The sequence below is a fragment of the Vulpes lagopus genome, chromosome 11 (assembly GCF_018345385.1).
Source record: "Vulpes lagopus strain Blue_001 chromosome 11, ASM1834538v1, whole genome shotgun sequence".
NCBI lineage: Eukaryota > Metazoa > Chordata > Mammalia > Carnivora > Canidae > Vulpes > Vulpes lagopus.
The window spans coordinates 56705659-56720041 of NC_054834.1; the positions used below are offsets into that span (position 1 = coordinate 56705659).

The following is a 14383-nucleotide window of genomic DNA, read 5'->3' on the forward strand; positions in this document are numbered from 1 at the left end:
AGGGCAATGTGCTAGTTATTATCAATCAGGGAATATTGTACTTAGCAAAACAGGAGCCTGATGCTTTTGCAGGCCAGGGATGCAGATGTTTTACATTCTCATTTGGCTCTGTGTGAAAACATCCATCCCATTGAGGAGAAAAGGAAGCACAGAGACCTTTAAAAGTCAAATAAAAAAGGATCAAGGATCTGTTCAATCAGGAGATTCAAAGGATTGTAAAAAGAGAACCCATAGGGGACATAAAGAGATCGTTTTTGAAATGTAATCCTGGGGAGGTGCTCTGATGAGATGCAGATGGTCTGTGGACCCAACAGGTAGATGTCTAAACTGGGAGAGAGATGGGTGGAGGTAGTCTTAGAATCCTCTTCAAAAGCATCCATGGAGAGTGTTCACCATTGGAAAGTAGAGGAAATAAATGAGAGGGAAGAGAGAATGATGCCCAGTAGATGTTTGACACAAGACTACAATTTAAGGCTCATTTCGCAGGATTAAAAGACATGAGTGTACAGAGACCATGGCTGATACCCAGAAGTCTGAGTCAACACACTGAACCCAGGGCTGGAAGCCCATCATGCACAGACATTACCAAGAGGCCAGAAAGTAGAGTGGAATATTGCTTTATATTCAAATAGACCCAGTACTAGGCCTTTAGATTTCCTGTGGGGTTTTCTTTAAGGTGTATGAACTTGGGGAGTTGATATTTTTTAAAGGTTTGTATAATTTTATTTTAGATAGAGGGTATGAGTGGGGGGAGGGGAGCAGAGAGAGAGAGAGAGAGAGGGAGGGAGGGAGAGAAGTCCTCAAGCAGACTCAGTGCTGAAAGGGGAGCCCAATCCAGGGCTCCATCCCGAGATGGCTCCAACCCTAACTCGAGATCATGACCTGAGCCGAAATCAAGAGTAGGACACCTAACACTGAGCCTCCCAGGCACCCTGAGGCATTGACTTTTAAAAGAAGTTGGGTGCTTTGTAAATAAAGGCAAAAGGTGGAAAAGGAGGCAACGTGTTATGTAAATTGTTCCTCAAAACCAGCCCAGCCAGGTAAGTGTTATTATCCTGTTTTACAGACCAGAGAAGCAAGGTTTGGAGAATTATATAATTTTCCCACGCTCTAGTTCTTTAAGTGGAAGAATGAATAAATTGAACCCTTTTATCCCTTCCATCTACTAACAAATATTTACTGAGGACCTGCTGTGTACTTACTTTGGATACTGGGGAACCAAATAATTATTTAAACCTTAGCTGCCTTATTCTGGAGACCATTCTTTTCCCCCCTAGAGTCTGGTGACAAAGCTCATTTAAATCTGAGCTCCAGGGAAGCTGGATTACTCTATGATTATGTGAGATGGTAATGAGATTTACACGGAGTGTAGAGTATGGGAACCATAAAACAATGCATGACAGACTGAATGCTCGGTTTATAGGCTGAGCAGGGAGGACCCAAACCATTTGCCTGCTACTTTAAAAAATGAAAATAACAAACAACCAAAAAATAATAAACAACAAAATTTTATGGTTATATGTTCTGATGATCAAACATAGGAAAAAAGTATAAAGAAGCAGAAGTCATTTTGGATGTTACAAGCCAGAGATAATGACTATAATTATTTTAAAGTATGCTTTTCCTGTCCATTTTTCCCCCCTTTGGCTGCTTAAAATTTTTTCACTGATTTGGTTTTTAGCAGTTTTGCATAATAGGTCTGTTTGTGGTTTTCTTCATATTTATCTGTCTTAGGACTTTGTCAATCTGTAGGTTGATATCTCTTATCAGTTTGGGGGACTTTCTCAGCCTTTATCTCTATATGCTGGTTTTACTCTATTTTCTCCTTCGATGTCAGGTACATGTCTTTATTAACCTTCTCACTGTTTCCTTACATTTTCCTGTATGTTTTCCACTTTTTTTTTTACTCTTGAGCTGAATTCTCTTAGAAGTTATCTTTCAGTTTATTAATTCACATTAGCTGTATCTAATTTGCTATTAAACTCACCCACTGAGCTTTGCGTGTTTTTGTCATTGTCACTTTTCGGTTCTAGATTTCTCCTTTGCTTAGTTTCTAAGGTTTCCAGTCTTCTACTGTGGCTCTCAATTTTCTCTTTTATTTCCTTGAGCATACTCAGCATGTTTATTTTCAAATAGTGTCTGACAACGACAGCATCCAAATCCTTCCTAAATCTGTTTGTATCGCCTATATTTCCCTTGAATTTTAGCCACATAGTTCTGTGGGTTTTTTTTTTTTAAGATTTTGTTTTTAAGTAATCTCTAACTTAGTGTGGGGCTCGAATTTACAACCCTGCATGCATACTCTACCAAGTGAGCCATCCAGGCATCCCCAGCCATATACTTATGTTCCATTGAACCCTTACTTGAAAGCATCATCCGGCACTAGAAAGCTCTGTTCTGGTGACCGTCTGTGAGCAATAACTTAAAATCAAATAATAGTTCCATTCTAAGATCTCATCAAATTTAAGCTGCAGCGTTGATTTAATTACAGCTTCTCTGAGAATTGGAAGACGTACTACATGAAACATACACATGTGACCTGATCTCAGGCATGTCACATTATAAAGGAGTAGGCATCTGAAAATTCTAAAAATATAGCAGAATTCCTCAGCCTTGGGCAGACTTGTTTGAATATCCTGACTTAGTTTCTCTTTAAGTTTCCTTTTAAAACCTCTCAGGGAGAAAGACCAATAACTTGAATTATCCCAAGACATTGTTCTCTCCAAAGGCTCAAGAACTCTCCAGCATTCCTGCTGGTTAAACCCATGTTAAATGTAGTTAGGAATATGATCCAGGAGAATCCTGAACTTAGGAAATCATGGGGCAGGAGCCTGGTGGACCACGAAAGTCCTTATTTCCCAAAGGAGGAAAACCTACCTCTCAGGCTCACAGTAGAAGGGATTTCTTTTCTTCTGAGGCTGATGTGGCTGGAGTATAGTTCATATTCTTTCAGTATTCTAGGACTGGCCTTAAGTATCCCTAGAATTTCTCTTGGCCATGAGCTCTAGCAAAGAAAACTCAAAATGAAGGAGGAAGGGGGTTGCATTGCAAAAAAACATAGCTCTTTGCACAAAGCCTAGCTCTTTGACAGGAAAACTGACCACAGAGCCTAGGCCTGCTAGGGCCAGGCAGCGGGCAGGGGCTGTGGCCAAGGGAAGCATGCAGCTGCCACCTAAGCAGACAGCTTCTTCTCTATGCTAATGGATTGTTGCCATGTGGTAATACAGGCCCAGGATTTCCAGGTCTGAATTTTGTCAGAAGCCAGTAATATGGATTTTTGTGTGCTGTCTCCTGATTTTTGTGTTGGCAGTGAATTCCATTTTCTCAAACTCGCAGGCATGACACACCATGTTTTTGAGATGATTGCAGCCCGTGGGCGCCTGCTGGTTGTTTCTGGGCCATATGTTTAGCATTTAGTGAATCTCAAACTATAAGAAGGTAGTCCCAGGGTATCTGAGTGGCTTGGTTAAGCCACCAACTCTTGGTTTTGCCACAGGTCATGATCTCAGGGTCATGAGGTCAAGACCCATTTTGGACTCTGTGCTGAGCATGGAGTCTGCTTGGGATACTCTCTCTCCCTCTGCCCCTCTCTCCTCTTGCATGCATGTTCTCTTTCTCTAAAATAAGTATACCTTTTTTTTTTTTAATGTGGGGTGGCTGGGTGGCTTAGTAGTTAAGCATCTGCTCAGGTCATGATCCAAGTCTCCTAGGATTGAGCCCCACATGAGGCTCCCTGCTCATTGGGGAGCCTGCTTCTCCCTCTCCCTCTGCCTGCTGCTCCCCCTGCTTGTTCTCTCATTCTCTCTGTCTCTGTCAAATAAATAAATAAATAAATAAATAAATAAATAAATAAATAAATAATCTTTTTTAAAGATAATTTAAAAAGAAATGCTTTTTAAAAAAATGTTATTTATTTGACACAGAGAGAGAGAGAGAGACAAACAAGTGTGCACAAGCAGGGGGAACTGTAGCAAGACAGGGAGAAGCAGGCTTCCCACCAAGCAGGGAACCTGATGTAGGGCTCGATCCCAGGACCCTGAGATCATGATGTGAGCTGAAGGCAGACGCTTAACTGACTGAGCCACCTAAGTGCCCCAGAAAGAAATGCCTTTGTAACGGATATTGTTAAATGTTTAGATGGAAAGCATATATTGGAGATCAGGGGAACTTTGTTGTACCTCTGAATTTATATCCTCTTCTAGTATTTTTGAACTCTACCTTTCAACACACTTGTGTCCTTGAAGATGAAATATAAAATCTAAATTCATTTCATAGGTGCAGCCTTGTTTCTAATAAGTTCTACTTTCTGGGTACAACACAAATAGGAAACTGAAGAGTCTTGTTTAATTGCCTACGCTTTAGGGAATGCGAAGATAATACAACGACACTGGCAAACAATCATCCCTGTGTACTGATCATAAAATTGAGGTGCAATGTTTATGTTGTCCAGGCCTGCCCAGCTCCCACAGCTTGAGAAAGAAATGAACGAGATCACAAGAGAGCCAGTTGTGGTGTCAAATTTATTTATGGAATATGGAATATGGAATGAAATACTTCTTGATTTAAGAATAGATCGTTAAAACAAGGGGAAGGCATGTCTAACACATGCATTTTCTATTATGAGTTTTCTCCTGGTGATTCCTCTGGGTACCATCGTTAGCAGGCTCCACATCACTACATTTTTAGTTCAGTGAAACATGAAAAGATCCGGTTCTAAAATGGAATGCTTCACACTTTTAATAGCTCTTTTTCTCTTCCTTTTCTTTTTTCTTTCAGTCCTTGAAGAAAGTAACTGCTCAGACCCTGGGGGCCCAGTCAATGGGTACAAGAAGATAACCGGAGGCCCTGGGCTTATCAATGGGCGCCATGTGAAAATTGGCACCATTGTGACCTTCTTTTGTAATAACTCATACGTTCTTAGTGGCAATGAGAAGAGAACTTGCCAGGAGAATGGAGAGTGGTCGGGGAAACAGCCTATTTGCATAAAAGGTAGCTTACAAGTATTTGTGAAGTCCACAGAAAGAGACGGAGTTGCTGGACTTTTTGGTAGCTTCTAGACATGTTTGAGAGCCCCTGAAAACAATGCCTTTCCCCCTTCAGTTCTCACTGGAACCATCTGTAACTCCTAGGTTGAAGCCATTCCTGAAAACATATGCTTCTTTTTTTGGACCTCCAGAGCACCTGCTTATCCTAATCACAGCTTCTCGCTGTGATCAAGAGGAGTTCTAAAGTTATCAGAGCACTTTAGGAAAGACGACAACAAAATTGAGGCAATCGTTGGGCTTTGAGATAGCTACATTTATCTACTCTCTATGAAATACGAGGTTGGTGTAGGAAATAAAAGAACAAAATAGACACACTGTCCCTGCCAGCCTGTATGGCGGGAGGTCGGAGATGTTAACATAATGAAAAACATCTTGACAAGATGGCAAGACGTCCAGCATTCAAGGCAGAGTTAGAGGAAATGGATGAGCAGTGTATGTTCATAGAAAGAAACGATCAATATTCCTTGGAAAAGGGACAGTTGTATGCAGCAGGTAGGAGGCGAGCCAATCGAGGAGCCTGGGATGGGTTGGCAGAGGTGCAGAGCAGTTGGGACAATATTCCAGTTATAAGACAAAGGGAAACAAGGAGGTGTCAGCAGAAGTGAAAGGACCATGGTAAACTCAAAGTGGGGCCAACTGGGAATCTGGGAGGTAGATTGAAAAGCTTGGTTTGGGACCAGAAAACATGGAACATTGTATAGAGCAGCTTGAAACTTTCCCCTGGCAGTGGGGATGCCTGGTTTCTTACTGAACCAGGTCAATAGCCCCTGTATTTTAGGGGCAGGTCACAATTATCTGGCTGTTTCCTAGGAAGAAAAGTATGTCCTTGGCCTAGATTATCCAGATAATTGCTTTAATCCTCCACTTTCCCTTCTGGGTGTTTGTCAACAACCCAACTCATGGGAAAAGAAATAAAAGAGAATGGTTTGTGAAAGGAATAAATCACTTTAGACTTTAGCCAGAAGCGACCTTCATCCCCACCAGCACAGACTCTGATTCTTGATTTCATTAAGTATGGAAACGGTGTTACATATGTCCTTGGAGATTTTTGTCAATTCTTCTCTTACAAATTAATAACAACCAAAGTTCTCTAGTTTGCTAATTAGATGAATGTTGGCTGCTTGATTGGGAAAGTGAAGAAAGAGACGCTTCAGCAAAATTAAGCCTGGGCTTTGAGGTGCCCTCAAATGATCATTAGGAGCCTCCATTTCAGAGAAAGGACGTAGAAGAATCAGCTCCCCAACCCTTACCCATGGTTGACACTGCAATCTGGTTTTAAATGAGAGCCCTGTAGTTCCCTGCCTTGGGCTTTATTTTTAGAACCTTCATTTTGACTTTCACTCCATGTTCCCTCAAGTTCACTGATGCTATTCGTGTGAACAGACCGTCCTAATCTAATGACTGCCAGTGTATCACCTGACCCATCTCTTCTCTGAGACCTCGGGGGTGTCCAGGGAGGGCGGTCAGGGATGACTCTGAACTGAATGAACGTGAGCAGTTAATATGGGAAAAGATGATGCCCTCTTGTCTCCTTCATTCTAGCCTGCCGAGAACCAAAGGTCTCAGACCTGGTGAGACGCAGAGTCCTTCCCATGCAGGTTCAATCAAGGTGAGGTCCAAACACCTGAGCTCTGCTTTAAAGGCAAATGCTTGTTTCCCCTCCTGCCCCTTTTCCTCACTTGTGTGTGGCCAAGGACAGTCTGGGGTTTCTTAGGGACACTCAGTGCCGACTGCTCATGAAAGAATAGGGCCTGTTAGAGGAAGGCTGATTAGCCAGCTGCCTCTGGCCAAGAGGTAGCAGCTGCTGGAACATGTACTCGGTTCACTGGATCGTGGGAAAGTAGGTGGTTGGTAGGAAGCAAGACTTGAAGATGATCTCTGAGGAGCTGGCTTTTAATACTTGAGTCTTCTTGAAGTTGCCGTGTGTTGACTAGGGCAGCTTCTAGGCGGGTGGTTTTCCTGCCACATGCAACCAGCTATGGCTCCGGAAGATTTTCTTGGTGGCAATCAACCAGAGGAGGCAGGCCACTGGCACCCAGGAATTAGGGATAAATGACCAGCTCTGATGAGGGATGTGAGCCCTCAGATATGCCCAGCCTTCCTCCTGGGAAGACAGAGGTGGGGACCACCGGTTGGCGAGAATCGGCCCATTTCTCCTCCTTCTCTCCTCATTTTTTAGGAAAAACTGTTCTCACCTCATCTCCTACTGTTCTCCTCACCCTCCACTCTGGCCACACGGGCCACCTGGCTCTTCCCTACCCCTCCACGCAGCACTGCCTGAGAGCCTCTGTCCTTCTGTCTGGACCCTGCCTCCACTGGACGTCCGTGAGGTTTATGGCTTCGCTTCCATCAACTCCCTGCTCAGTTTTAACCTCCCCTGATTATCCTTCTGAAAATAAGAACCACCGCCCCAAGTTATAGTACTGTTTAATGTTTTCTTCTTTTACACTTTATATAAAAACAAAGCCACCAACCTCAAGGAAGCAATCAATAAAAAGAATAGTGACCCCCCCCCCCTCCATCTTGACCTCAGAGCTGACTTCTTTGCTCTCCAGCACCTGCTGTGCCTCAGATTTCAGCTTAGCTCCCAGCCCTACCTGTTGTCTTACGTACATTTTTTTCATTTGTTCGATTTCTATCTCCACCTAACTCCACAGAAATAAGTTATAAAGGTTACAGGTGCAAGAACATTATCTGTTTTGTTCACATTCACGTTCTGGTGCCAAGGATGATGCTTGCTGCAGGGGAGGCACCCCACAAAAACGTGACCACTCCAAACATTGCATGAATGAATGAACGGGATTGACAAAGAATGGCTCGAGACCTGGGTCGGTCTCTCTTTAGCGCTGTATTTTGTATTCTTGGGCAAGTTCCTGAATTTGCTAAGCCTTTAAGTCTCTCCTTTTGAAAAATAAGAACAATCATAATAAAGCCTGTCTCTGGGGATTGCTGTGTGTGTTAGGTGCAGCGCAAGGAGCTAGCATTTGTTGAGTGTTCGCGCTCCTTGCCAGTTACTCTTCTGAGTGCTTTCCTACCACCTCTGAGCTGGGTAGTACTTGGCTGTGGATCCGGGATGCCAATCCAAGTCTTCATAGTCTTCGGGGTCTTTAGGGTCTGCTGCCTTATGCTCTAAGCTGCAGCCAAGCCCTAGGTAAAGGCTTTAGCAGAACACTTGCACAAGGGAACAGCTGTTGGTGGCAGCTACTGCTTTCAGGAATGGTGACAGTGAATCCCAATGACTAGAACTGACCCCAGTCAAGTAGAACTGACCCCAGCCAAGTGACCGGAAATACTCATAAAGCTGGATATTCATCAATCTCACCTTTCCTCTGGGTATTTCCTTCTATCTCTGTCTGTCCCTTTCCTTGGGAGCAGTGGCAGTAAAATATAAATCCCATCTTTTCCTGACTTTATGATTTATCTGGAGCTGGACTCTCCCCTCAGTGGGATAAACCTGTTATTTCTAAGGAAACATCTTCTAGAGGAGCCCCTGACCTATTTAAAAAAGGTCACGGTGGCTTTGCATTTTTATTTATTTATTTATTTTTTATTGGAGTTCAATTTGCCAACATCTAGCGTAACACCCAGTGCTCATCCCATCAAGTGCCCCCTCAGTGCCTGTCACCCAGCCACCCGCATCCCTCACCCACCTCCCTTTCTACCACCCCTTGTTCATTTACCTGAGTTAGGAGTCTCTCATGGTCTGTCTCCCTTTCTGATATTTCCCAATGTCAGAAAGGCTTTGCATTTTTAAAGCAATGATATTGGGAGGTCAGGTGGTGAGGTGCCAGGTGGCTCATGCAGATGAAAAGGAGAGCCTAAAACTTGATTTTAGGGATCTTTCTGGAAGATAGGCTGCTGGAGTATGGATTTACCTAGCTCTAGCAGCCCAGTCACCCAAGCACCCCAAAAGCAATGTAGTCTTTCCAACAGATGGACCAAAAGATGAGCTGGGTTGCCAGCTCAGAAGCTCCTTGAACTGCTCCTTGTTCTAAAACATGAGCTAAAGACTCATTGAATGAAATAACCGTGGATGGAATATTTGCTCTGAGTGAAGCGCTGTATAGACACATGAAATAGGTTTCTTAAGATGACATCCGATGGCACAGGAGAGACACAGGTTGGGAATCATAATTGCTAAGTGCTACCGTGGGTACCGCCTTGGCTTCCTGTGTGCGCTTCTGTACTCCCACCTCCCCCTCTGGGCTTCCTTTCCCTGTTCATTAAACAGAGATGAACACATTGTTTCCTAAAGGAATTCTAACTTCTCAGTTAGTGGCCGTTACGTGCTGATGTAAGACAAGCGCGAGTTGTCCAATGTGTGTACATCTCCCCCCAAGAATCCCTGAGTGGTCTCCGGGGTGGGGAGGGGGCTTCAGCTTCAAGTGCTCATTTAAAAGGCTTTTTCACATTTACACACAATGCTTTCTATTTCTGCCAATCACTGTGCCCCGAGAAAGTTCTATTCTCTGAGGTGTACTAATTATATACGCTGATTGCTAAATCAAGCTACTGTATCAACACAGTTTAGTTCAAGTCAATTCCTAATATTGCCCCATTATGATAATGTTTGGAGGAAAAAAAAGAAAGACGCCTTGGTTCAAGTGAACTTCCTTTCTTGTTTAATTTCACAGTTAATTTTTCTCTGTGTGCATGTAGAGCGTACCCTTGGATAGCAGCTATTATGCCAGATATTATCCTCTGGTTAAAAATCCTAGGCAGCTGGAGGCCTGCCAGAAATGGAAATGGAGGAACGGAGTGAAGGTTGGGGTGTGCAAGAGAATTTGCTCTTGGTAGAGGGGAAGTGTGGGCGGAGGGTGCAGGGGAGGGGGGCAGCAGGGAAAGAGACACACAGAGAATGGGATAGCCATAATTTTTTCTACTTTGACCAAATGCCCGATGTGGGTTGGCACGTGTACTACGGAGGCCACGATGACTGTCTCGCCCCACTCTCTCTGGGCCCGGGGCCCCATGCAGGGAGACACCGTTACACCAGCTCTACTCGGCCCCCTTCAACAAGCAGAAGCTGCAGGGCGCCCCCACCAAGAAGCCGGCCCTTCCCTTTGGAGACCTGCCCCCCGGGTTCCAACACCTGCACACCCAGCTCCAGTACGAGTGCATCTCTCCTTTCTACCGCCGCCTGGGCAGCAGCCGCAGGACGTGCCTGAGGACCGGGAAGTGGAGTGGACGTGCCCCGTCCTGCGTCCCTAGTGAGTCAGGAGTCAGGCCTTGAGGCGGGGGGGGGGGGGGGGGATGGTTAGGCGGCTTCTGTCTTCCTTGGCTGCTCATGAAAAGCCATCAACTGTATTGAAGACTTTTTGGGAAAAGGTCCTTGTCCAGTGGTCCTCCAGTTGACTCTCTAGCTTGTTGATGTCTGATGTGCCCCAGTTGGAGCTTCCTTCCTTGGGCTTCTAACTCGGGAGAGACTAGCTCATCAGGTCTTTGATGAGTTTTTTTGGAGGGGGCACACTTCCTCAGGGATAATACCATCCTGTTTACTTGGAGGAAAGGGAGAGGACCATCGTTAAGCGCCAAGTGAGGGAGGGGTTAGCGATACCAGAAGGCTTCTACATACATCACCTTGGATACCCTGTCCCAACCCATTTTCATGCTTATCATCCAATGGTATTGAATAGGTCATTTTTATTAATTAGGTGATGAAGTATTAAATACCCATAAGATTGTGGTGCTGCTTACTGAGGTAGCATATGGAAGTATCTGGAAAAAGATCTTGCATGTAGTAAGCTCTAACTTCCCTGCGCTCTTTGTCAAAGGAGAACAGTATGGCTTAATTCTTTGTGGTCAAGTTCATAATGATCGTCATGACATTTTGAATCTTGCTGTTTACATACCTCATCATCCAGTCTCCTCAAGAACCCTATGAGACAAGTGTCATTACTGTATTCATTTTTCAGGCAAGAAGACTGAGGCTTTAAGGGATTTGGCAATTTGCCCAAAGTCTTTTTGCTAGTAAGTGCCTGGGACCCCAAGCTTTCGATCTTAACCCCAGGCTTTATAACCAGTCATATCAAAGGGTTGATTACTATTTCATGGGAGAAGAACAGCTTAGATGCTTAGTGGTCATCACACCATGAAATCCCCCTTTCCAGAAGTGTGTTCTTTTGGTTGAGCAACACATCCCCCCTTTGGATGGGAAGCTCTGAGTTTATCTTACTGAGCTGATGCTTTCTCCACAGTCTGCGGGAAAACAGAGAACGTCACCACTCCAAAGAGCCAGGGGCTGCGCTGGCCGTGGCAGGCGGCCATCTACCGGAGAGCCAGTGGGGCGCACGGTGGCAGCGTACGCAAGGACACGTGGCTCCTGGTCTGCAGCGGCGCCCTGGTGAACGAGCGCACCGTGGTGGCGGCTGCCCACTGTGTAACTGACCTGGAGAAGGTCACCATGATCAAGACAGCAGACCTCAAAGTGGTCCTGGGGAAGTTCTACCGCGATGATGACCGAGATGAGAAGACTGTCCAGAGCTTGCGGGTGAGAGAGGGCAGTAAGCTGGAGACTCCCTCTTGGCTCAGCAGACTCCCAGCACCAGGAGGGCATAGCTGTGTCAGCCCTGACACCTGGACACCTTAGCACCCCTTCCCGGAGCCTGGCAGGGAGTGGGTGCCCAGTATTTCACGCAGTTACTAGGAATGTGCATCTAGAAAGACGATGGAGTCTTTTTTCCTTTTGTTTTCAAAATAATGTTGTAACAAATATCATCTATCACCGAGGTCATCAAATGTTAGTGACCTAGCATGTGGAGGGCATGGTACGAGGTTGGCTCTGAGACGTAGAAAGGTTTTATCCAAGATACTCCTGATCAATTCATAATATTCTTCTCTCTCTGCCTATCCCTCTCCGTCCCTCTCTTCCATCCACCTACCCACCTACCTCTCTATCTGTCCATCTGTTCATCTATCCATTCATTGTTGAGCGCCCCCGGTATGCCATTCACAGGGAATAGATACAGAACTGGGGGAGCCATGGCTTTGGCCCTGGAGAGTGCCCAGGCTGGTCAAAGAGACAGCCCAGTATATTGTGATTGCTTTGACACGAGAGGGGCACTGAGGAAGTGTGCCCAAACATAGTTGAAGACCTAGAACGCGGACGTAACAATGTTAGGATGTGTCATGGATGTAAGCTCCTAGAGGCCCCCATCAAAGAGAAGGATCAGCGAGGATTGGGACAGGTGGCAAAGACCGTGGAGAAGTCCCATGGACCATCGGGGTGTGGCTTTGTCTTGCTGACTTACTGATGAGTGAAACGTGTATGGTGGGCCACAGAGGGTGCCCCCGGGGGCCCGTAGGGTTTGGGTTTGCGTAGCGCTCACGTGCTCATAAAAATTTTTAAAAATTTAAAAAATAATTTTTTAAGGATTTTGTTTATTCATGAGAGACACAGAGCAAGAGAGAGAGGCAGAGACACAGGCAGAGGGAGAAGCAGGCTCCATGCAGGAAGCCCGACGTGGGACTTGATCCCGGGTCTCTAAGATAACAACCGGGGCCAAAGGCGGTGCTAAACCGCTGCACCACTGGGACTGCCCCAATCACATGCATTTTTCTAAGCAGTCGTTGGCCAACGTTTAAGAATCAGGTTGAGATGGAGATCTGGAGGCTGTTCTTTGACGGGGTTAGGATGCCGCCCGCCTCTTGGCCCGGCGGCGGTCAGCTGGAGCACCTGCTAAGCTCTACCTTCCCCACTGTGGGTAGGGCATGTGCCACTGTTCTCTGCACCCCACTTAGTTAGTCTGCCTGCCAGGCAGCGGTGGGCATTGCACTTCCCAAGCCCCCGAAACGAAGTGGCTCTGGTCCCCGAAGGAGGCAAGTATCCCCAGGTAATCGCAGCGGTCTCTTGCTCACGTGCCCCAGGCCCTGGGGGTCTCGCTTGCTGTGCGGTCGGCGGCTCACCACGCTGTCCCTTCCTTGCATTTGCAGATTTCGGCCGTCATCCTGCACCCCAACTACGACCCCATCCTGCTGGACACGGACCTCGCCATCCTGAAGCTGCTGGACAAGGCTCGCGTCAGCACCCGTGTCCAGCCCATCTGCCTCGCGGCCCCGCGGGACCTGAGCACCTCCTTCCAGGAGGCCCGCATCACCGTGGCCGGCTGGAATGTTCTGGCAGATGTAAGAAGCCCCGGCTTCAAGAATGACACTCTGCGCTCAGGGGTGGTCAGGGTGGTGGACTCGCTGCTGTGCGAGGAGCAGCACGAAGAGCACGGCATCCCCGTGAGCGTCACGGACAACATGTTCTGTGCCAGCCGGGACCCCGCCGCCCCTTCGGATATCTGCATGGCCCAGACGGGAGGCATCGCCGCGGTGGCCTTTCCGGGACGGGCATCCCCCGAGCCACGCTGGCACCTGGTGGGGCTGGTCAGCTGGAGCTACGACAAAGAATGCAGCCACAGCCTGTACACGGCCTTCAGCAAGGTCCTGCCTTTTAAAGACTGGATCGAGAGAAACATGAAGTGACCTCGGGCCCCTGGAGATGCTTCTCGCGTGTCCGTGGGTACAGGTGTTGCATGAGGCGGGGTGAACCTGAAGTTTGGGTCCTCCTGTGACTTGGGCTGGGCCGGGGCTTCGGACTTCAGGATCGAAACTCAGTGGAGACTGCGTAGAGCTCACTTTCTGGTAGGGCCCTGCCTCCCTGGCTGCGGAGACCATTTGGAAGACTCCAGGGCTGCGTGCAAGAACGGAGTCTCCTCGAAGGAGACCATGCAGATAGCAGAGGCCCCGATCCACCGGCCCAGTGGCCTGGCCCACCTGCCCTTCACTGGTGTGAACGTCATGGCCAGCTCTGGCCGAGAGGGTTGGCCAAGAAGAGCGATTCATGAGGTCTCTTCTAAGACTCTGGCCAGACCAAGTTCCTGAGAGCCGCCTGTGGGACAGAGCAAGATAGCAGAGCTTGGATGTGGCCTTGGCTTTTGGTGTCTCTGGCCACCGTAAAGTGGGGTCCTTTTCTTTCTCCAACCCCCATACATATTTTAATAAAACAGGGGTTGGCTTCTGACCTACAGAACAAACGTGCCGTGGCTGATTCCTGCATGCCGCTTCTCTGAGCTACATGTGTCAGGGCAATGGCTTGGTGACAGCCCTTTAAAACGGATCCTCAAGTTCTCATTTATTTGCAAGCAATGCATAGGGCAAAGTTGATGCCACCTTTTCTTTTTCTTTCTTTTTTTTTTTTTCTTAAGATTTTGTTTATTCATGAGAGACCCAGAGAGAGAGGCAGAGACACAGGCAGAGGGAGAAGCAAAGCAGGCTCCCTGTGGGGAGCCCAATGCAGGACTCCATCCCAGGACCCCGGGATCACACCCTGAGCCCAAGGCAGACGCTCAACC

General features: G+C 46.9%; 1 protein-coding gene across 1 annotated transcript in view; it reads left to right on the plus strand.

The window, feature by feature from the left end:
* PAMR1 (peptidase domain containing associated with muscle regeneration 1) overlaps positions 1-14052 on the plus strand; it is a 72565-nt gene extending 58513 nt beyond the window's left edge. Inside the window, exons 7-11 of the mRNA XM_041723046.1 lie at positions 4777-4989; positions 6588-6654; positions 10023-10255; positions 11243-11535; positions 12978-14052. Of these exons, the coding sequence (XP_041578980.1) occupies positions 4777-4989; positions 6588-6654; positions 10023-10255; positions 11243-11535; positions 12978-13514 (1343 nt within the window). The 3' untranslated portion in view covers positions 13515-14052. The remainder of the gene's footprint in view (positions 1-4776; positions 4990-6587; positions 6655-10022; positions 10256-11242; positions 11536-12977) is intronic.
* The last annotated feature ends 331 nt before the right edge of the window (positions 14053-14383 follow it).